Source organism: Castor canadensis, chromosome 2 (assembly GCF_047511655.1).
Source record: "Castor canadensis chromosome 2, mCasCan1.hap1v2, whole genome shotgun sequence".
In the NCBI taxonomy this organism is placed as follows: domain Eukaryota; kingdom Metazoa; phylum Chordata; class Mammalia; order Rodentia; family Castoridae; genus Castor; species Castor canadensis.
The window spans coordinates 20,742,362-20,766,664 of NC_133387.1; the positions used below are offsets into that span (position 1 = coordinate 20,742,362).

General features: G+C 36.3%; 1 protein-coding gene across 1 annotated transcript in view; it reads right to left on the minus strand.

Annotated features, from left to right (window-relative positions):
* Lrguk (leucine rich repeats and guanylate kinase domain containing) overlaps positions 1–24,303 on the minus strand; it is an 84,328-nt gene that overhangs the window by 54,962 nt on the left and 5,063 nt on the right. The window contains 5 exon segments of the mRNA XM_074062774.1: positions 1,652–1,776; positions 14,086–14,167; positions 17,307–17,407; positions 20,660–20,741; positions 23,634–23,741. Coding sequence (XP_073918875.1) covers positions 1,652–1,776; positions 14,086–14,167; positions 17,307–17,407; positions 20,660–20,741; positions 23,634–23,741 — 498 coding nt within the window.

Genomic DNA, 24,303 nt, shown 5'->3' on the forward strand with positions numbered 1-24,303 from the left:
TCAATGGGGTGACAGATGTCGCAGCCAGATCGCCCTCACATCCTCTAGCTCCTTTTGGATGATGGGGGAGGAGTTTGGAAACAATCTACCTAATCTATTTATAGAAAAAAAAGCACTTTATGCTTTTTCTGAAAGGTACTTGAGACACAACTGTCAACCTGGATTACTTATGTAGTTAATAAAACAAACTCAGGATGTAAGTGCTTTGTGTTAATTCTTATTAATAAGTTCAGTTTTTATTCCCTTAAGCACACTTCCATATCTCTTTCCACTTATCATGATCCACTTAAAATTAGTGGGAATGCCAATACAGGCAAGATATGTAGAGAAAAAAAAATAAGTCTCTAACAAACTATGAAATAAATGAATAATATAACAGTCAATAATCCCTTAGATATCATAATTTTTAAATGTGACTTTCTTTTCTAACTTAAAATTTTCAATCCAATTTATCAAATTCATTTTCATTTATGCTTTGCTAACATACCTTGTTAGGCAAAAAACATGAGACCTCAAGTAAACTACTAAACTTTTCCATCCTTGATTTCATGCTAGGTACTAGAATGCCAGTACTCTACACTCAACCTAACTCAAGTTAGAGATGAAGGGTCTTAAGAAAGCACTGAGAGCTCTAAGTTTGGGGAAAGAAAGATTATCTCATAGCCAAATTTTGGTGATCCATGGCTAAATAAGACAAGACTAGTATATTGTATGTGTCAAAAATCTGCAGCTAGCCCAAGATGTCATTTCAAACAATAGTCAAATGCCTTCCTGTGAGGCAGTTCACATAAAATATTAATAAGATATGTCTTGTGGCTTGAAATCTCCCCTGTCCACTCTCTGATGGATGTAAGACAGAACAGCAAAGCTATCTCAGGGTAGACAGGAGGAGGAAAGGAAGAAGAAAAAATTCTGGATATTAAACAAATAAAAAAAAATTACCAACCCTCCGTATTAACATGACATACTATTGTTTTTTAAAATAGAATGCGTATCTTTGGGATTAATATGATCCTGATAATTTTGGTAAATGATCTCTATTTTCACTGAGTCATAGTCACAAGGTGTCACAACAGCACAGGGCTTAAAAACAATGTTTCCCACACGGAAAAAAAAAAACTAAATCAAATTTAACTTTCTGGTTGGAATTATTCATTTAGTCACCGCACCGTTTCTGATTTTCTAGAATGGGAGACTAGTGTGTATTAATACAGGAGGACTGCCAAAGTTCAATGCCTAGAAAACATATTGTGGTTCATTTGAAAACAATAAAGTGTGAACAGCAATAAATACTATGCTTAAATATGTTCAAATGCTATTTTTCACTGATAAAATATTGTAAAATATTTTAAATATCTGTTAAAAGTACATCTTTCTTTTCCAATATAAAAAAGTTAATCTTCTAAAAAAACTGAATTCAGATACCAAATTAGAAGATCATTCTACTTCAGTATAGAATATTGATCATGTACACACAAGCACACACACACACACACACACACACGACATAAAAAGGAACAAACTAGGACAGTAACATTTCATTATGGAATTCAATCTTTATACACTTAAAAAGTCCCAAGTAACAGTAACTCATACATTTACTAAACATCAACCACTACTTCTACAAAGAATAACATTTTATTGGACTCACCAAGCGAAGTATTTTGATTGGTAATGAGTTTAAACCATTAATTGTTGTGATCTTGTTGTTGGCCAAACTAAGGTGTGTTAGATTGCTGCACCTCTCCAGTCCCCTGATTTCTTCTATCTCATTGTCTGTGCATCACAACTATGTTTAAGGAAAATGTTATTGAAAGCATTTTTAAGAACAAAATTAGTGTTGAAGTATCCCTAAAAAAAATCAGTCAATGACTTAAAGACTACATATGCCCAATATAGGATGAACACTAAATCCCAAGATATATTTTTCAAACAGAATATGCCATATTCTATATGAAATTAAAATTTTAAAGGCATAGCTTCTGAGTACACTCAGTAGTGTTTGCATTCACATGTGACTTATTTAATTGATGTGGTAAGAAATATTGCAGACGTTCGGAGCTGCATCCTCAGCGGCACATTTCCCCTCACTTAGTTATCTGTCTATATTGGCTTTTCTTCTCCTTTTAAAATAAATGAGGCTTAAACTCTGCCTTAATGTTTCATCTGTTGATTAAGTTTCTCTACTCATTGGTAAAATTACAGCATTTCATCTTGTGTCCCATCCTTGTAATCACTTAAAACTACAAACTTTAAGTCACCAATTCCACTCAGCTCTCTCTGTCCTCAATCTTTTAACCATTTTCCAGGATTTAAAGTCACTGCCCCAATAAAGCTCAGTTTTGCCTCTCAAGTAGCCTGTGACATCACCATTTCTCAGCCACTCATCATCTTCAGAGCATCCAATCCATCACCAAATGCTGACACTTTTGCTTTAAGACATCTCCTTAGTTATTCCCTTCCTTTTTATTTACTTCTCTGCCAACTTAACTCACCTTTAGCACCAATGTGTACCTCTAATACCTAGTACTTCCTGCCCTTTACACACTGTAGTTGGGTTAATTTTTTTTTCAAAATGTTGACTGGATATAATGCTTCAAATAGAAATTCTTATAGCATGGATTCCAAACCCCTCACTCTGGCATAGAAGGCCCTTCACTGTATCCATTTCATCTCTATTATAATTCAATGAGGATTCTCCATATCTGCCAATCATTATGGAATATACCAAGAACTTGGCAATGTCTATCATAATTATAAACATGTCACAGCAGTTCCATTTCTTCATATTCAGTGTAGACAAACCACGTCTTTCCCAAAGCCCTTTCTGTTCAACTTCTAACCCCAGCTATCTCCTTCCAATTAACCAAAGACCAGAGAATTTTCTAAGAAGGAGAGAAGCAGTCAAAAATATCATATTAATTGTAATTATCCTAAATCTTCTAGTTATGTGACTTCTCTCTGCTCAGATTTTTCATAGGAATAACAAGCTGGCATTAGGTCAAAAGTTAAGTCATCGGAAAAAATAGAAAATGGGGGTGAATGGACTATACCTCACAATTATAAGGCATTCATGTTGTTACTAAATTACAGTCACATGAGTTCAAAGAATCATGTCCTCTATCAATATTGGCCAACAGCAAGAAAACAGAAGACTGAATACTAGGGCTGAATTAGAAAAGAGGTAGGCCAGAGAAAGAATAAAGAAAGTAGAAATGTATATTTCAGAAATGTGTATTTCAGAACTGTTCCAGAAATTCCTAGATTTCTCTCATTGGTTTCAGATTCAATCCATAGGCAGAAGCACAGTTCTGCTTTCCTGCAGGACTTACCTCCAAAGCCAATTTGCATCTGCCAGCCTACTTCCACAGAGCTCTACAGAATAGCCCTACAAATAGACATTAATGCTTACAAGCACCACCCTTTCTGCTTCCATTTTCTTTGGTCCATTAAAATAATTATTCTGAATCTAGAACAAAGACCAGATCTTGGTAGATATGGCTTATAATGTAAGCTGAACATGAAATATAGTAAACGGGAGATTAAACTATCTCACACAGCAATGGCTGAAATAAAATACCCTTGGAGCAGGCACTCTTTGGAAACAAAAACTGAGCCATGAAAACTTCAACTGGCTATTTGTCTTAGTGTTGCAGATAAAGCAGTAATATTTAAGCCCTTTTTCAAGAACACAAGTGTCCCAGTAACTCTACTACAACCAAGAGTGAGATGCTCTGAATCATGGCAGAGTAAACAGATGCTTGTGGGTAGCTGGGTCAGGAAACATTCCCATGGGAAGCAGGCAAGGGTCAGACAGCTAGAAGACAGGAATTCTGACGGGATCAAGAAGTATCAAGAATTGAAAGCTTGTAATGGGCTCGTGGTAATTTTCCCAGACATGTTCCCAGAGTTCCGTCAGTTTCTTCCCAAGCTTTGACTGCTACAACCAGTCATGTTTTCTGAAATAAGTATTAAAAAGGAGAAGGAATATGGATGCCTCACTGTAATCATAGACATGGTTTCTGCAGATTTCACTGCAATCACTCACAGTGCTAGGCAAAAGGTAAGGAATTCACTGAACATTCCTGTTGAGAAGTATGCTCATTTTAGGAAAAAAAAACCTAAAACTGTCTCCTCCCATTTCCCAACTTTCAAGGAATTTCAGGCACTGTAAGCTAATTAGAATCTCAAGTAAAAGGTACAGCTGGTCCTGTGCAGCTATCCACAGGTTAGACATGCTTGTATTCAATTAACCAACCTCAGATTGAGAATAGTCCATTAAAAAATCACATCTGTATTGAACTTTTATAGACATTTTTCTTGTCATTATTCCCTAAATAATACAGCATAATAATGATTTGCATAGCATCTACATTATATTAGGTATTATAAGTAACCTAGAGATGAATTAAAGTATATAGAAATGAATAGTTTATATGCAAATCAATATTACATCAGCGTATTTATATGGTACTTGAGCATCCACAGATTTTGGCATCTGAGGATGTCCTGGAATCAATTCCCCAGGGATACCAAGTAATGACTCACTTTTTACAGTAGCACAACAGCTTTTCTTCCCCAGTCACTCCAAAGCCACATATGTGTCACTGCCAACAACAATAATAGTCAACAAACAGGCCATATAGAGTTGTTAGTTTGTTTTTCAGGAATACCTTTATCTCTCCAATATCCTGTTTTCTTATTCCAAGAACCTTCACAAATGTTATTTGCCCTTTATCCTAACATTATTCTTTCATGTTTTTTCTTAGGTCTTGGGAATTACTGATAAGAAAAAAATACAATCTGATAAATCACTACTACGATGAATTAGCTTTCTGGTTAATCTTCTTAGGTATATTTATAATATTAAAAGATGGCTATCTGGAGAAAGTGACTCAGAGAACTGAAAATCATCATATTGAATTTCAGCTTTAAAGTTTTAGCATTCTGTGAATAAATTTTTTGTGGTGGAATTTCAGAACCTTGTGGAAACTGAGTGAAGGAACTCTGTAGCACTTCGCATTAACTTTACAACTAGGGAAGAAACCTAACAATACATTTTTACATTTTGGCATTGCTGTCAGTAGTCCATAAATGCTTGTCATGAATTATTCACCAGCTCAGTATTTGCTCTTACTCATTTGTCTACAATCATAAAATATGGTTTGGGTGTATAGAAAAAAGTTACTGGGAAATAAGTAGGAAATCCATCACAATTCTTTTAGTGGCGAGAACCACAATGATGGCTTTAATCAAAACCAATCCTGAAAGATCTATATCACCTTACCAGTGAAAAATGGTTTTCACTGTAAGAGTGAATCTCTCCAAGAAATGAACCATGCATATAGTTTAAATGGCTATGTGATAAAAGCAGTAATTACTTGATGAGTTGCCACATGGGAGAAATTAATGGAATTCAGGCGAATAATCTCAGGTCAACCATTTACCAGATAATCTCAGGTTTGTTGTTGACCGTGCCTAGGACCCAGGCTCCTTGTCTATAAAATACACAAAATAACAGCACTAGATGAACTCCAAAATCTTGTCTAGATTTAAAATTCTATGAACCATTTTTTTAAAATTCCACAATTTTATAATCCTGAAATACATTCTAATCAACAAGACATCAATGCTTGTACATAAAGAATAAATTGCATTCTTATATCATAATAATACATTTGCTTAACCTTGACAAAGTTTATCACCTTGAAATTTAGGATGATTCTCAATTAATTATCAGTTATCCACATAAGAAGGGACAAAATAGCCCAATAAAATAAGCTAAAAGATTGACAATTTGTTCTGAGGTATTAATAAAATCTACTATAATTACATTGTTTTACTAGCTTGATTAACTGACCGATTTAAATATCTTCAAAGAAATTAATTCAGAATTTTCAGGTTTTTAATTCTTATATAAAAATTAAGCTTAATATTTGATTCATCATTGGCCTGATTTTATTTATTTTTAAAGTATAATGCAGGGGTTGGGGTGAATGAAGCACAGTTGTATTGCCTAGCATGCATAAGACCTTGGGCTTGATCCCCAGCATGAAAAAAAACATCAGTGTATGTGTGTGTGTGCTGTGTGTATGTGTGTGGTGGGTGTGTGTGTGTGTGTGGTGGGTGTGTAGTGTGTGTGTATGTGTGTGGTGTGTGCATGGTGTGTATGTGTCTGGTGTGTGTGTGGTATGTGTGTGTGGTATGTGTATCTGTGTGTGTGTGTGGTGTGTGTATGTGTGTATATGTGTGGTGTGTATATGCATATGTGTGTATGTGTGTGTGATGTGTATGAGTGTGTTGTGTATATGTGTGGTGTGTATGTGTGTGGTGTGTTTGTGTGTGGTGTGTGTATGTGTGTGTGGTGTGTGTGTATGTGTGTGTGGTGTGTGTGTTTATGTGTGTGTGGTGTGTATGTGTGTGTGGTGTGTGTGTATGTGTGTGGTGTGTGTGTTTATGTGTGTGTGGTGTGTATGTGTGGTGTGTGTGTGTATGTGGTATGTGTGTATGTGTGTGTGGTGTGTGTGTATGTGTGTGGTGTGTGTGTGTGGTGTGTGTGTATGTGGTGTGAATGTAGTGTGTGTGTATGTGTGTGGTGTGTGTGTTTATGTGTGTGTGTATGTGGTGTGTGTGTGTGTGTGTGGTGTGTGTGGTGTGTGTGTGTGGTGTGTGTGTATGTGTGTGGTATATGTGTGTGTTGAGTGTGTGTGGTGTGTGTGTGTGGTGTGTGTGTATGTGTGTGTGGTGTGTGTGTATGTGTGTGTGGTGTGTGTGTATGTGTGGTGTGTGTGTACATGTGTGTGTATGTGTGTTTTGTGTGTGTGTAGTGTGTGTGTATGTGGTGTGTGGTATATGTGTGTGTGTGGTGTGTGTGTATGTGTGTGGTATATGTGTGTTGTGTGTGTGTTGTGTGTGTGTGTGGTGTGTGTGTGGTGTGTGTGTATGTGTGTGGTATATGTGTGTGTTGTGTGTGTGTGTGTGGTGTGTGTGGTGTGTGTGTATGTTGTGTGGTATGTGTGTGTGTGTGGTGTGTGTGTGTGGTGTGTGTGTATGTGTGTGTGTGGTGTGTGTGGTGTGTGTGTATGTGTGTGGTGTGTGTGTGTGGTGTGTGGTATGTGTGTGTGTGTGGTATGTGTATGTGTGTGTGTGGTGTGTGTGTGATGTGTGTGTATGTGTGTGGTGTGTGTGTGTGTGTGGTGTGTGGTATATGTGTGTGTGTGGTGTGTGTATGTGTGTGGGGGGTGTGTGTGTGTGGTGTGTGTATGTGTGTGGGGGGTATGTGTGTGATGTGGGGGGGTGTGTATACATTCTTGAAACTACTCTCACTGCAGCACAAGTAGAACATTGGCAACAACTTAAATCTACCTCTACTGAATCCGTATTGTCCAAGTCTCAGAGATAATTACTATACTGAATTGTCTCTTTCCTCCTCTCTTCCCCCTTTAGCCTAACTATATTTATCAAGATTCATCCTTATTGCTGCATGTAGATATATTTCATTCATTTTCACTACTACACACTATGCTATTGTATAACAATAGCATAGCTTTCTCTTATCAAAGAGCATTTGGGCTGTTTCAATTTTTTTTTTGCCATTATAAGCAACACCATTATGAACATTCATATACAAGCCTCCAGGTATATATATGCTAAACTTTCCATAAGGAGGAATCAAAGTGCTAGGTCATAGTGCATTTAGACATTGACATTTACAAAACAACATAAAATTATTTTGCAATTTTACACCCACAAATTTCATACCCACAAACAACATAAAAAGATACTCTCTTGCTCCCCATGTGCTCCAAAACTTGGTATTTTTAGATTTCTTAAATTCTGTTAATGGATTTGGATATAGTATAGTATATCTCATGTGTTCCTGAGCTCCATTTCTCTGAAGGCAAATGAGACTGACACTTTTTATATGTTTATTGGCCTTTTCTGTAAAGTTTTTTTGCATATCTTTGCCCATTTTCTTATCCAAGAACATAGGATATATTTCTCTTTAATGAAGTCTTCTCTACCTTTTAATAAAGTGTTAGTATGTTCCTCCCACAGGTCTTATTATCTTTAATAAGATTCATGCTTGCTGCTCTTAGAAGTGGTGCCTCTTTTTAAAATTATGTTTTTTAATTTCTTGTTACTGATATAGAAAAATACAACTGGTTTCTGTTTATTGAAGTCATATCCACTCACCTTGTTGAACTCTCAAAACTCTATTATTTCTAGTGGTTTATTGCAAGATCTTTTTTTGTAATCTCATTGCTAAATGTGCCATTTGCAAAGGAAGACTTGTATTTTTTCCTCACCAATTTTTTTTTATTTTACCACTTTTACATTTACTCACATGTGTATACATTGTTTGAACCCCACTTCCCCCACCTCTCCTGCTTCCAGGCAAAACCTATTCTGCCCTCTTGTTCTCCGATTTTGTTGACAAGAAAACATAAGAGATAGTAAGAAAGACATAGCGTTTTTGCTAGTTTGAGATAAAGATAGCTATACAGAGAGATTCCTATCATTGCTTCCATGCACATGTGTATTGCAGCCCTCAATGGTTCATCTCTACCTGACCTCTTCACTACTTCCTGGTCCCCTTCCCATAGTGGCCTCTGCCAGTTTAAGATTACTATCCTGGCTCCTCTACAGTGAGCACATCAACTACATTCAAGTTTTAGGTTTCCTTCCCTTTCCCTATTCCTCCTGTGTATATTCTCCCCTTAGCGTGTGACCCATGTCCAATATTACTGCATTTGTTTTAGGTCTCTAATCCACATTTGAGGGAGAACATGCAATTTTTGGCTTTCTGAGCCTAGCTAACTTCACTAAAGATGATGTTCTCCAGGTCCACCATTTACTCGTGAATGATAAGATTTCATTCTTCTTCATGGCTGAGTAAAATTCCATTGTGTATAAATACCACATTTTCTTAATCTATTCATCAGTAGTGGGGCATCTTGGCTGTTTCCATAACTTGGCTATTGTGACTAGTGCTGCAATAAACATGGGTGTGCAGGTGCCTTTGCAGTAACCTGAGTCGTATTCCTTCAGGTATGTCCCTAGGAGTGGTATTGCTGGATCATATGGCAGATCTATGTTTACTTGTTTTTCATTGTTGTTGTTGTTGTTTTGTGTGTGTGTGGTACCGGGGCTTGAACTCAATGCTTACACCCTGAGCCACTCCACTAGCCCTTTTTATGCTAGGTATTTTTGAGATAGGTTCTCAAACTATTTGCCTGAGCTGGCTTCAAATCGCAATCCCCGGATCTCTGCCTCCTGAATAGCTGGATTAAAGGCTTGAGCCACCGGCACCCAGCTATGTTTAGTTTTTTAAGAAGCCTCCATATTGTTTTCCAAAGTGGTTTAACTAGTTCATATTCCCACCAGCAGTGTACAAAGGTTCCTTTTTCCCTGCATCCTTGACAACATTTGTTGGTGGTGGTGTTCTTGATGATAACTATTCTAATAGGAGTAAGGTGTTAGTGTGGTTTTGATTTGCATTTCCTTTATGGTCAGGGATGATGAGCATTTTTTCATGTGTTTTTTTCTTTTTTTTTTTGCCATTTGGACTTCTTCCTTAGAAAAAGTTCTGTTTAGTTCAGTTGCCCACTTCTTTATTGGTTCATTGATTTTGGGGGAGTTTAGTTTTTTGAGGTCCCTGTATTTTCTGGTTATCAGTCCTTTGTCTGATGTTTAGCTAGCAAATATTTTCTCCCATTCTGTGGGTGGTCTCTTCAATTTAGAGACCATTTCTTTTATTGTGCAGAAGCTTTTTAATTTCATGTAGTCCCATTTGTCAATTCTTTCTCTTAGTTGCTGAGCTGCTGGAGTTCTATTGAGGAAGTCCTTACCTATACTATTGCTTCCAGTGTATTCCCTGTGCTTTCCTGTACTAACAGCAAGATTTTGGGTGTGATATTAAGATCGTTAATCCACTTTGAGTTGGTACTAGTACAGGGTGATAAGCATGGGTCTAGTTTCAGTTTTCTGCAGGCAGATAACCACTTTTCCCCGCAATATTTGTTGAAGAGGCTATCTTTTCTCCGTCATATGTTTTTGGTGCCTTTGTCAGAAATAAGGTGGGCCTGACTGTGTGGATTCATATCTGGGTCCTCTATTGTGTTCCACTGGTCTTCATCTGTTTTCATGCCAGTACCATGCTGTTTTTATTGCTATAGGTCTGTAGTATAGTTTGTAGTAGGGTACTGTGATATCTCCAGCGTTGTTCTTTTTGCTCAGTATTGCCTTGGCTAGTCATGGTCTTTTTTTTTTTTGCTGTACTGAGGCTTGAATTCAGGGCCTTCACCTTGAGCCATTCCACCAGCCCTTTTTTTGTGAAGGGTTTTTTCAAGATAGGGTCTCACAAACTATTTGCCCAGCTGGCTTCAGACCATGATCCTCCTGATCTCTGCCTCCAGAGTAGCTAGGATTATAGGCGTGAGAGACTGGTGCCCAACTATTCACAGTCTTTTGTGTTTCCAAATGAACTTTAGGGTAGATTTTTCAATCTCTGTGATGAATGTCATGGGGATTTTGATGAGAATTGTGTTGACATGTAGATTGCTTTTGGTAGTATAGTCATTTTTACTATGTTGATTCTGCCAATCCATGAGCATGGGAGATCTTTCCACTTTCTATAGTCTTCGATCTCTTTCTTCAGTGGTTTGTAGTTCTCTTTGTAGTCATTTACATCCTTTGTAAAGTTTATTCCTAGGTATTTGATTTTTTTGAGGCTATTGTAAATGGAATCATTTTCCTATATTCTTTCTCAATTTGTTCATTGTTGTCTCCTCACCATTTTTATACCTCTAATTTCTTTGTTGTTTTCTGGTGCTGCCTAACACCTCCAAAGCATGGTGGGTAGAATTCACAATGGTGGGTATCTCTGCCTTGTTCCCTATTTCAAAGGAGAATGCTTACAACATGTCTATAACCTGATAAAGTTACTTTCAAATATTTTTCTAGACATTCTCTATTAAGCAGAAAAAATTCACTATTACTAGTTTTCTGACAGTTTTATTGTGAAAGATTGCTGGATTGCATTAAATTTTATACATCTATTGAGTTTCTGTGTGTAAGAATCACAAAGTTTTCTTTCCTAAATCTGTTAACGTGGTTAATGACATTTCTACATTTTCTAATATCAAATTACCCTTACGTTCCTGAGATAAACCCTACTTGGTTATAGTATTTATCATTTGAATACATTGTCAGATTCAGTAGCTACTATTTTACTCAGGGTTTTTACATTTATATCATGAATCAAATAAGCCTATCATTTTCCTTTCTCTTATATATAAGGTTTTGTTATCAACATAAACTCGTGAATATGCCTCCTATTTTTGTTTGAAAGAATTTGTCCATATTAAAAGATTTGTTCTTAAAAGTTTGGATCTGGGGGGGATTTTGTGGAAAGATTCTTAATTTATTAATTAGTTCATTTTAATTTGTAATGAGTTATTTTTATAGTTACAGGATTACTCAGGATTTTTATTTCCAAATCAGTGTTTTGGTATGCAATATTTTTCTAGAACTTTGTCTATTTCATCTATGTTTGTAAATGCACAAAAGGTTTTAAAACCTTCTTATCTTTTAAAATAATTTTATCCAAGTATTTCAGTCTTTTCAAAAAAATAATCTAGGGCTGGAGGTATGATTCAAGTGAGAGCTTACCTAGCAAGCACAGAACCCTGAGTTGAAACTCTAATACCATGAGAAAAAAAAAAAATCAAAACATACTGAACCTAACCAAAATAATAATAATAATAATAAAATATAATATAGTGCTTCTTTTTTCTCCAAATGAATTCATTTATAATCTTATCAGATGTATTCTTAAATTACAGATGTCCAGAAAAACTTATAAAACTACATTATCTGCATCATGCACAATTTGATATGCTTGAAGAAAACAAAAGAGAAAGGAGGCATATTTAGTACCCTTTAGAAACCAGCCTACTATCTTCTCAAAACTGAGATAGCCATGCTTACTTCATTAATAGCCTACAAAGAGTAGTTTGCTTTGGCTACTTGTCTTTGCATTTTTTTTTAAACACAGGTGAGTTTCACTCTACTTATATGCTCATGCTCTGAATTTCAATTAGCTCTGATGTAATAATTATAGCTCTTTGTACTTCAGTGATAAGATTCAATTGCTACATCTAATGTCAGCTTTTTTAAAAATCTAATTCCTTTCTTCATGATGTTTGACATTTACAAAGTTATGATACTTAATTTTTTACATGAAAAGCTAAATTTATAAAGAAATGCAAACTCTCATGAAAGAAGTATTTCTTAATAGTGTCTCCCATTTTGAGTTCAGAATACTGAGGAGTTTTTCCTTTTGTCAATTCCAGGCAGCATACAGAATATTTTTTTGGAGTCAGGGCTCTTCATGCCAAACTCCATGCTGCTGCAATTTCTGGGTATCCTGAACAACAGGAGGGGGCTCGGAATGCTGAGTCCCTCTGGCAGGCAGGAGTTTAGGAACAGCCGACTTCTAAGCCAGTGCTTCTTAGGCTTAACCTTACACTCAATCATCTGTGCACCTTGCTAAAATGCAGGTTGAGGTTGTTGAGGTCGGAGTAGAACCCAAGAATCTACATTTCTAAGAAGTTTCAGGCTATGCTAACGCTGCTGTTCTTGGTCAGCACTCTTTCGTATGACCTGAGAAGAGGGGATTTCTGAGCCAGATGGCTTCTGAGCAGTCAGAATCTGTCTGCAAATTCAAAACAATGATAGTCGAGCATGAAGTGGAGGTTCCAAGAAAAGATGCTGTAATATGTGGAATTCTGGTCTGTCACTGGAATGTTTCATTTAGATTATTGTCAGATTTCTCTATCAGGCTATAATCAAGACAACTTGTTCATGTCAGGAATCCACCTAAGTCCACTAATTGCTCATTTTCACACACAATTTCTAAAGGGAGTGATGCCATGTTCTCGCATTCCTTTTAAAGAATAAAGGGTTTATCTATGAAATTTGTCTTCAAAAAAATGTGCCTTCTGTAATCTCATCCTTATTACAAACAAGCTGCTGCCACATTCCTGGAATAAGGCACTCAGGGGCAATCAATTCATGCTCTACTCTGCCCCGAAAAATTCTCAGGTGGATAGAAAGATACTTACTGAGAAAGAGAAGACACTGCTCCCTTATTACCCAGAGAGCATCAGTCTCTAGTGTAAAGAGGAGACTCAACCTCATTAAACTCACAGATCTTCAATTAACCCGTTAGGCCCCAGACGTTGGTTACAACTTTAATGGAAGCCTGAATCAGTAAGAGATATATTCCTTAAGTTGGCTGTAAACAAAAGTTGTTTTTGTCTTTAGTGAAAGCATATTTTAAATACTAAAGGGGCTGGAGGTGTGGCTCAGTGATAAAGCACTTGCTAGCTAGCATATGCAAGACCCTACGTTTGACTCCCCCATACCAATAAATAAATAAGAACAATTTGCTTTATTAAATGAAACGGTATGAATTCTATAAAATAAATATTAATTTTCTTCATGATTTTCAAATACTAACTATATATAAATGGGGTACAAGTTTAAGTAAATTTGAAGAAATGTGTTCATTAAACAGAATAACTCTTCTGGTTCTAGAATTAAGAATGAGTTTACAACTAATCGGAATTGTCACTATTGAACCCCCTCCCCCAATAGTGAATATATCCTAATAAAAAATTTATTTTAAAAAAAGAATAAGTTTACATCTACTGGAAGAAGGACTATCTGGCTTGGCGTTCAGGAGGTAAGATGCTCTTGGCAAGCTTTGGCTGCAGCTTTTGGTAAATAAGCTATCTTCTTTCCTCTTTTTGTGACTACCAAGTTTTTGTTATTTGTTTTATTTTGTTTTTTTGAGACAGGGTTTCACTATGTAGCCCATGCTGGCCTCAAACTAGAGCTCCTCCTGCCTTAGCCCTCTAAGTGCTGGGATGGCAGACATGCATACACAATACCTGGCCTGCAACTCTGAATTCTTAATCATTTAAATGAGTCACACATTTCTAGTAAATTGCTTATCTGGTACATATTCTTAAATAATGCTATTAATCAAATCTTCCCCTTAACTTATTCAAAGGATACTGTCCAAAATTAGTTTAGTGAGAGTATTGTATGCCGACAGATCACACATTTCAGAAATTTGGTTGAAGGAAAAATCCACCTTCTGGTGAAAAAAAGAGAACAATATATTATCCATTATTTTTCATTTGGATTCACCACAGTAATTGCTTGCACAAAAAAGAAGATACTTCTGGATGTGGAGTTAGAATTTGTTACTAAAAGTACACTAAGGCTAAAACATGCATCTATCTCCAATCATTTTCTAACCAGAAGCCTGGTCCATCCACATTGAGGGATGCTAAGGAGCACAGCCCTTACTCTAGGCACACAGGGCTATCCCCAAAACCTAAGTGCTTTCACTACCTACAGCTACTCTCTCCTTTTCAGTATTTATTTGAAACTTTCTTGGTCTTCCTCACTTCATTTATTCACGTATCTTATTTCCCTTTTCTTCACCTTTTCTGTTCCTATCTCAATATAGTCTCCCCTGTCACCCCTAACTGCCAGAATAGTCTCTGGCCACACCTTTTCAACTTTATATCCTTTCTCAAAATTGACTCTTTTAGGAAGCATTTTCAGAAACATCTGTTGTTCCTAGTCAAAAATGTGAGAAAAAATGGAAACATTATTTAATAATTTCAATTCATTTACTGGCAAAAGATAAAATTTATTTTAAAAAAAAGGAAAAAAAACCCAAGATGTTTGAAACAATGCATTGATGACTTACAGAGAATGTTGCAATCATAGTCTGCAAAGCTATCAAGCAGTTATATAATAAACACTATTCTTACCTTCTCATGCACTTTAAAATGGTGATTTCACTCCCTCAAATTTACTAAACTAATAGTTTTATATACTAAATACCTAAAAAGCTAGAAACAACTCAAATGGCAAGAGTCAAGTCAATTACAAATATAACAATGGGGCTACAGAACCAGTAAAACACAAGTTGATAAACCATATGAAGAAACAGAAATGTGCAAATAAAATGGTGTCAAGTAAAAAACTCTGAACAGAAATCTGTGTACAAATGGCAGGTATATAAGATACATACTACAAAATAAGTCAGCTAGACATGATGTACATGGAGTTTGACACTTACATTTTCTTTCTTCTATTTAGTAATGATAGACTAAAAATAAACTTACCATATCTGGGCTTTACTTGTAATTGATACTTTTTCATCAATGCCTTTCATTCTAGTACTATAGCATGATATCTATGTAACTACACCTCTGTGAGAGTTATTTGCCAGTACTGTACCTGTGGTGTTTGTTTGTTGAGAAATTTTAAAGGGTTATGACATTGCTCTGACTCCCATTAGAACTCAGAGCTTATAGGAAGAACCCATCAAATCAAATTAATATTTTTCACCTACTGAGGTCACAAGTATTTTAAGAAACACAAAAGGAAGTACAAATCCTAGCACTTTATAAAGGAAATGAGTGCTCTTTCTGGTTGGTGGTATAAGTCTCCCAGATCTCAAATACAAAACAAGTTGATCTTCTCATGAAGCAGGGAAATAGTTTTTCTCAAGCCTGATTTGTAGGAAAGGTATGGGGTTTAGGGTCTCAGACATTAGTTTAATCTTAGTTCTTCTACCTCCCTGCCAAAGTATAAGTAAAATATTTAACCTTTCTATGCTTCAGTATCCCATCTGTACAATGGGACAGTACCAGCTGGCTCACAGCTTTCTTGGGAGGATTAAATAAGATGATGCAATGAAAACACCAGAAGGCCTCAATCAAGCATTCCCTACAGAGTTCTCACAGGATTGAAACACCTCATTAGGGCAGTCTGGCACTTTGCAAGCACTTACTCTAAAGTTAACAATATATTTGCTCTTATTTTTTCAACAAGTTGAAACCTTAAAGAAGGGGTATATGATTTGTGTTTGTTGGTTTGTGGGGTCTTTGAGGAAGGTCACAAGGTAGGGATGATTCTAAGAAACTCCATGGAAGATTTTTCCAGGAGTCATGCTGTTACCATGACTAATTGCCCTGGGGCTCAGAGCAAGATGAACAGGGCAGCAGAGGAAAATCTAAACTGCTCTGCAAATACGAGTCTTGATAACCTTGAGACTTTACAGTCCCTCGCTAAGTACAAATAGGCACTTAATGTGGCTTATTTGGACAAAGGGATAATCACCCTAGGAATAACTAAAACATAAAAAGAGAAAAACACAGGACTGATAAAAATGGAATGATGCGAAACAATAGAAAAAATTAAAGTGTTTCAATGTCAATGTGAAGAACATCAAATTCTTGGTTTCAAATAGATTTTCATATTTGTGCAAGCCTCAGTAGAATAATTTGGATTTAAGTTAACTGGGTTTGTAAAAAAAATAAAAAGATAATAAAAGGTAATGGCAGATGTTCATTTCTTAAAATAACTGTTTAATTAAATATTTGAATCCAACAGAAGGAAAGGAATCATAAACTCTGTGGCAATGGTTCTCAAATTTGTTAGCACATTAGAGTCACCCTGGAGGACATTTACAAGTCCAAAGCCAAGGCCTTACCTTGAACCACTTAAACTAGAGTCTGGCAGTGGGATCCAGACCTCAGAAGTTCTTATAATTCCCCTAGTTGATTCCAATGTACAGAAAATTTGGGAATCACCACTCCATGACCTCTCTACTAAATATGATCCAAGCATTAGCAACCACAACATCTAGCTAGACTAGAAGTCATAGTCTGAAGCTCCCTTCCAAACTGCCAGATCAGAATCTCATTTTCTCAAGAACCACAGGTGATCGGTATATACATGGAAGTAGGTGACATACCACCCTACAGCTAACTGTTCCTCCAAACCACTGTTCACATTTCTGCTTCTGAATTACAAAAGCAAGTGCAGAGAAGAAAAAACAGATCTGAATGTACCATTTTCTTAAAGAGTAAAGACTGGATAAAACAGAGGACAAAGTTTAATCTTTCAGATAAAATTGTTCTGCTATAACAAAAGAAATGCAGTAGTGATTTCTATTTGAATATGAAGAAGAGAACAGAAAGACATTACTTCTTTGAACACTAGGTTTCAGCAAAGCTTCCTAAAAAGACTATTTGATAGACCATCTCCTTTTTCCAAAATAAATGATAAACACTTCCTTTTTATTTCAATTCAAACACTTATACCATTTACCCCATGTCTTATTTTCTCTGAATTCTAATGTGCTATCTTGCTTATTTATTGTACTTTGAAAACCACTTAACATATATAATTAGTATAGTGATAAGGTGTACCTTGAGATTTTTGGGTGGCTTGAAATCAAAAAATGTAGTCAATTTATTTTGAGAAGCATTAAGTTCTAGAAGATAAGGCATGCTACTCACACAAGACAAATCTGGAGGGAAGAACATAGATATAAAACAGGTAAGTCAATTAAACAATTAGAAAAAGTCATTAAAAGCAGGGTACACTACATCACAATATTTTTAAATTATGCCAGTTGCAAGTATATCTTAAATATTCCAGATGAGTCAAATTAATAAAACCAGGAATGTGTGAAATTAAGGAAAACACAGCGTAGAAAACTCTCTGAGCCAATAATATGACTTTCTTCCGCAGGGTGTGCCCACCTATTTCCAGGACAGCAAGTAACCAATGGCTAAGGCCTCTTGCTTGTTCCCACTCATTCTCCCACGATCTACTAATGCCTAAAGGCTTCAAAAATTGCGAGCTTCAGAGTAAAGGATGAGAAACTAAAGCCTTAGATAATCCTCCTGATAATTAGCCTCTAAATGACTGAATTAGGTCTTTTTAGAAGATTGGAAATGCCACAATTAGGGAACTCTCTTTGTTGTAAATTTAATTTTGCTTTAGTGAGATTTAATCCTAAATCTCATTAATTATTTGAAGTGATTTAGATCATTGCTATTATAGTACTTTGACTCTGGATTGGTTCAAAATTACATTTGAATTTTGCATTTTACCATAAGCAAATACCCTGAAATTTGAATAAGTAAAAAACTATGTGCTCATAGAGCCTCAGAATAGAATTACATATAAAACATAGAACTTGCAAAACACTGTTTTGCCTTTCTCTGTAACTTTATAGCTGATGCACTTTGGGGTAGCAGAATGAATGAGGAAAAGAAGAGATCAGGAAGAATTATACAATAAGGGTTACAGCCTTGTCACTACCAATAATTCATTTCTCCACCTGATAATAATAACCACAATAGTGTCTTCCTTTATCTCTCATTCCAAAGCATAGCAGGAGCTATTACAACCCCTCAGAGGATGGGTCCTAATGGGATAATGGAGCTTCTACACCTGAAGCCAAGCAAAATGCTTCTACCTTTCTCTAGGCAGCACAGACACATACAGACAAGACACTCCAGGGCATGCACTCCATGGGCAGCAGGACCCTGGCATGGCGTAGGTGAGGAAGGCAGTGTGAGAGGGCCTCCTGGCATCTTTCTTTCTCAAGGCCCCTGATGCCAGAAAATCCTGAGTGATTTCTATTTTATTTCTCTGAACAAAACCATATCCTAAATGTACATAGTTCTAAGACAGACAATACAATTTTGGCAGAAATTAACAAAGCCAATCAAAGTAGACTCCCTGTGAGAGAAAAAAACCTAAGAAGAAAAGAAAGGCCATATGGTTTATGTCTGTCTCTCCACTTTGAGCTCAGCTGCTGTTTGTCAGAAGTAGTCTCAACTCTATCAACTTCCATTGGGCCCCAGGACCTCTGTTGGAGCCCACCTTTTTGTGAGCAGGCAATGCAAGTACCGTGGATATCTGTCTTAAAGCAGAAGAAGCAACTGGTACTTAGCTAGTACTAGTACCGAGATGGTGAGTATATGTCATACTTTGTAGACAGCCGACATTTTAAAATCACGACAGAAATAATCCCTGGTCTGGGTTGCTAGACTTCTCTGAAAAGTCCAAACTCGGTGCAGTGACCTTTTTGTCCACCAGATGGCAGGAGCACCTCGTGTCTACATCAGAGGTTTTCAGAGTGTGGTCCTGAACCAGCGGATCCAGCCCCACCCAGAAACTTATTCCAAATGAAAATTCTTAGACCCCACTCCAGATCTATTGAATTACAAACTCTGAGGGTGGGGTCCAGTAATCTGTGTTTTAACAGACTCCCTAAGTGATTCTGATGCAAGTTAAATTTGGTCTACATCAGAACATCAACAAGGCTGCCAGAACAAAAAAAAATATACTGTGCCCAACATATAGTAGGCTCTCAAACACCTGATGATTAATAAAACTGATCACATAGGACTAATGAAGAGGGATCCAGAAGAGGGAAGTTTCAACCACAGATTGTGGGCTTGTTGCTCAAGTGGCATGGATGGGAAGCCAAGTCTCTTTCCTTGTTAGTACTAAGCATTGTCAAAGTCTGTCACTATGCTGCAATTTCTTATCCAGTAAACAAAATAAACCCTGGAGGTGGAGAATGGACACAGTGCTCTTGTCAGTAACTCAAGAAAATTCTTTCTGATGCTATGAACATCATAATCTGAGATTTTCTTTAAAATAACCCTGGGGGAGGAAAACAGGGCAGTATAGATGAAACAATATTGTCCATGCACAATTTGCTTTTGAGCCTCAATATTCACTGAATTTATGTACTTGTTTCTCATTTTCTAAAACAGTGTATAAAACTAGAAAAAAAATTAAAGTCTTTAAAAAACAGTAGCATGTTAAGAATTAAAACAGGTTAGAATGCTTCTTAACCATTGAAAGGAGTGAATTTTAATTATTAGAGTTATATGGAGGGGATCAGAAAAGGAAACAGAGACACCATATCAGCAACATTTGTCATTTTTAAAAAGGAAGGTAAAAAAAGTGAGTAGAAAGATAGTCAGTGGAGAAAGCAGGTCAAAATAATGATTTGCTCACTTCTCTAGAAGTCTAATATGCATATTAACATCAAATAAGATCAGAAAATCAGAAATAAGAATCGAGTTTTGAAGAAAATGTGAGGATTGTAGGACTAATTTCATTAAATGTGAATGAGGAATCATAACAAATATATAGAACTAATAAATACACAGAAATAGTAAAAAAATGTATTTATGATTCCTGGTGCTCAAATAATAACAGAAATAGAACTGGAATGTAAATGTAAAAGTAAAATAAAGGATCCATTAGAGGAAAAAAAGACTAATTTATCTTCATAAGATACTTTTTTTTTTGGCAGTACTGGGGTTTTGAACTCAGGGCCTCACACTTGCTAGGCAATGCTTTACCACTTGAGCCACTCCACCAGCCCCTAATTCATCTTCATGAATGAATCATCAAATGTTTAGGAAGTAATGAAGAGCTACTGATCAATTTCTTAAACAAAAAAAAAGCAAACATTCCATATAGTACTTTTCAATTTCATTGAGTGAATCTCAACCACATCATAATATTGCAGGCTTGGACTTTTTTCTTCACTCAATTCATTGGTTTCCCCCACCCACTACCCCGTTTGTTTGGGGGTTTTTTTGGTATGGAAAGTAAAGGATCAGTATGTAAACTGATCTACAAATCACTTATATCAAGTTTGGTATTGTTAAATTATGTTACATAATGAAACACTTAAATTTGGAAATAATTCAGTGATCAATCTACCAGAATACTAATTACATACCTTCAATTTTATTCACTGAAAGATCCAACTTCTGTAGGTGAACATATGTACACAGAATGCTAATGTCGATTAGATCACAACCCTAAGAAAATAAAAGATGAATAACACTTTAACAGGTTAGTACTAAACCTTCTTGCAACATCTGGAAATAACAGTTGATGGAAAGAAATGCAGAATTTCTTTCAAGAGTATAAAAGAAGAGAACAAAAACTGAAGCCTACGCTAACAGGATCTCAAAACAGACTACAGACCCCATCAAAATTAAAAATGCATTCCTTTGAAGAAAATGATAGCTTAGGAAATTAGTGTTGTTAGCAAGAACACATAAAACATGAAAAGGCAAATTAAAGCAGTGTTTGTGAAGACCTTTAGAGCAGGGTTTTATATAAAAAATACATAATAGCAATAAAGACAAAGCTTTTATCTACTAGAAGAAAAAGAAAATGTCTAGAATTTAAATGAAGTTTTAGAGCATTCACACTTAATCAGGAGATCATTAGTAACAATGCTACCTACACTTGCACATGGCTGATTTTCAGAGCTCTTTCATGATAATCTTAGCAGATCAAACACAACTATGAGATCTGTAGGGCAGATTATCCTCAACTCAGAGATGAAGAACACGGAATTACAGAGAGTTATGAAAACAGCCTGAAGTCACTGACCACCTGAATCCTCATCCAAAAATCATTCCAGAAAATTTTGCTTTGAGAGAAGGGAGTTAGGAAGGAATTTGATCCTCTGAACAAAGACTTGCACTACTGAAGCTGTGTTGTGAATTAGAAAAAAGCCAATGAGTGAAGAGTCATTATAAGTAAGTTCTCATATAACGTACTGATGATTATTCAATGATTTCAGCAATGATGAATAACAATAAACAAATACTGAATATCTACTATGTACAAAACAGCATTGTGCTTGGGGTGATGAAATGGAGCTATATCATGCCCTTAAGAAATTTATGACTTTGGTTAGAAAGAAGATATGTACAAAAATAATAAGAGAAAGTAAAATACAACTTGTAACATAAGTAAGATAACAGAGGAAAAAAAGCCACTGAACCAGAAAGTGTATTCAGTAAGATTGGTTATTAAGGCCAAGTCATTCAACATGTAATATCACAAATGTAAGAAGGTCAGTGGCAAAATAAGCTAAAATCCAATCCCTCTGGCTGAAATAAGATTTAAAGATTTACATTTTTTTTTTGGTAGATCAATTTAAGGCACAGTACTACATACATAAGGAGAATATTGATTGAAAGGGACTTGTGTGGGGATGTGTTAGCTTCTGGAATTGTACCATTCCAATGTCTAACACAGTGCAATATGCACAGGGTGCTCCCTGCATGTTACTGCCTGACTGGTTGAGACATCCATAAAATGTTATAAAATGACAAGAACAAAAGAGTATAGCCTTTTGTGCTGACCTTGAAAAACATGCCATGAAGCACAGGTGAAAACAGTTTAACATTCCTTGAATAGTTCACTAATTCAAATCCAAGTCAGACATTCTTTTTTTTTTTTTTTTTTCATTTTTCTTTTATTATTCATATGTGCATACAAGGCTTGGTTTGTTTCTCCCCCCTGCCCCCACCCCCTCCCTTACCACCCACTCCACCCCCTCCCGCTCCCCCCCTCAATACCCAGCAGAAACTATTTTGCCCTTATCTCTAATTTTGTTGTAGAGAGAGTATAAGCAATAATAGGAAGGAACAAGGGGTTTTGCTGGTTGAGATAAGGATAGCTATACAGGGCATTGACTCACATTGATTTCCTGTGCGTGGGTGTTACCTTCTAGGTTAATTCTTTTTAATCTAACCTTTTCTCTAGTTCCTGGTCCCCTTTTCCTATTGGCCTCAGTTGCTTTAAGGTATCTGCTTTAGTTTCTCTGCATTAAGGGCAACAAATGCTAGCTAGTTTTTTAGGTGTCTTACCTATCCTCACCCCTCCCTTGTGTGCTCTCGCTTTTATCATGTGCTCATAGTCCAATCCCCTTGTTGTGTTTGCCCTTGATCTAATGTCCACATATGAGGGAGAACATACGATTTTTGGTCTTTTGAGCCAGGCTAACCTCACTCAGAATGATGTTCTCCAATTCCATCCATTTACCAGCGAATGATAACATTTCGTTCTTCTTCATGGCTGCATAAAATTCCATTGTGTATAGATACCACATTTTCTTAATCCATTCCAAGACAGACATTCTTGCAATGAGCTAGCCAAGTCACGAATGAGGCAAGTCATGGTGTTATAGTAAAATTTCAGTGTGCTTTTTCACTTATGTAACTACATTTACTCTGGGGATCTAGAAGGAATATTTAATGCTTTACAATCTAAGGAAGCAAAAAGAGTTCAGTTACTTTTCTAGAACTACTGGGAAGCAAAAGAAGGTGGACTCTGAGCAGTCTGCTCTTAAGCCTCTTTTATGATAAAATTGGAACCAAGATTTTGTGCTACTCTATGACTAAGATTGAAATCTTGAAAATTGATAAATAACAATAGATTTATTTTTTCTTCAGTGACAGCTAATTTTTGGAAAGTAAAATACAGCTCAAAGCTACTTACTTCTTCACATACTTCAAGGGGAAAGTCAGTACCAATTTATCTTGGATTCAGATATAAATTTTAGTGCTTCTTTCACTGATCAGAGAGAAAATTCTTAAAGGTTTTTGACTGGTTTTACAGAATCAAATTCAACCTCCTGGAAGCAAAGCATTGATTACTATAATATAGACTACAGATGAAGGAAATAGAGTGTGAACAGAATGGAAACAGGAATTTGGGGGGCTGATTACTGTATTAGCCAGTGCTCTCTGAAGTCTAATATTTATATAAAGCTCTCTAGTCACTAGTCTCCATCAAATGCAAGGCCCTGAGGTTTGCTGCCACTACAAAAGTAATGAGTACCAAAGGAAACAGACACAGTCTGGCCAATTCAAGATATAGCCGGCCAATGGTGAACAAGTAATACTCACTGATAAATTTAGGTTGAGGTAGACTTGCTCAGTCCCAGGGCCTGAGCGCCCCAATTTATGGAGTGCCTCAGCCACAGCCTCTTCTCTCAGGACTCCATCAAATTCCTCCTGCAAAACAAAACAAAACAGAGAAGTGAACAAAGAAAGGACTCCCATTAGGAAGTTAATGTTTTTATTGCCACTGATTTTTCAGGTGGCCACTTGTATTAGGTATTCGAAACTGGGTGAACACAGTGGTTACAGAAACATCAGTATTACTTGCAACTGCTACCACTGATTGAATGCTTCTCCATTCCAGGCACCGTGTACAAGCTCTCAATGAATCAACTCATTAATCCTTCTGACAGCCCTGAGGTAGGTATTCTTATCTCCATTTTACAGATGAAGAAACTAAGGCTTAGAGGTTACCCTGCTTAAAACTACATAGACAATATGTGATAGAGTGTAAAGCATGAATGAAAACCCACATGTGTCTGACCTCAGGGCAATTCCACATTCAACTACTTACCCATGTCCAAAGGAAGGCTACATCAAATAAAGGCAATTATTTCTCTAAAACTGGTATTCTTGTTGGAGAAAACAGGCCCTCAGTTTAATTCCTACTGGCTAATTTTGCTAGATTCCTATAATTTACAAGACTTATTAAAAGAATGATAATCATTTCCATAAG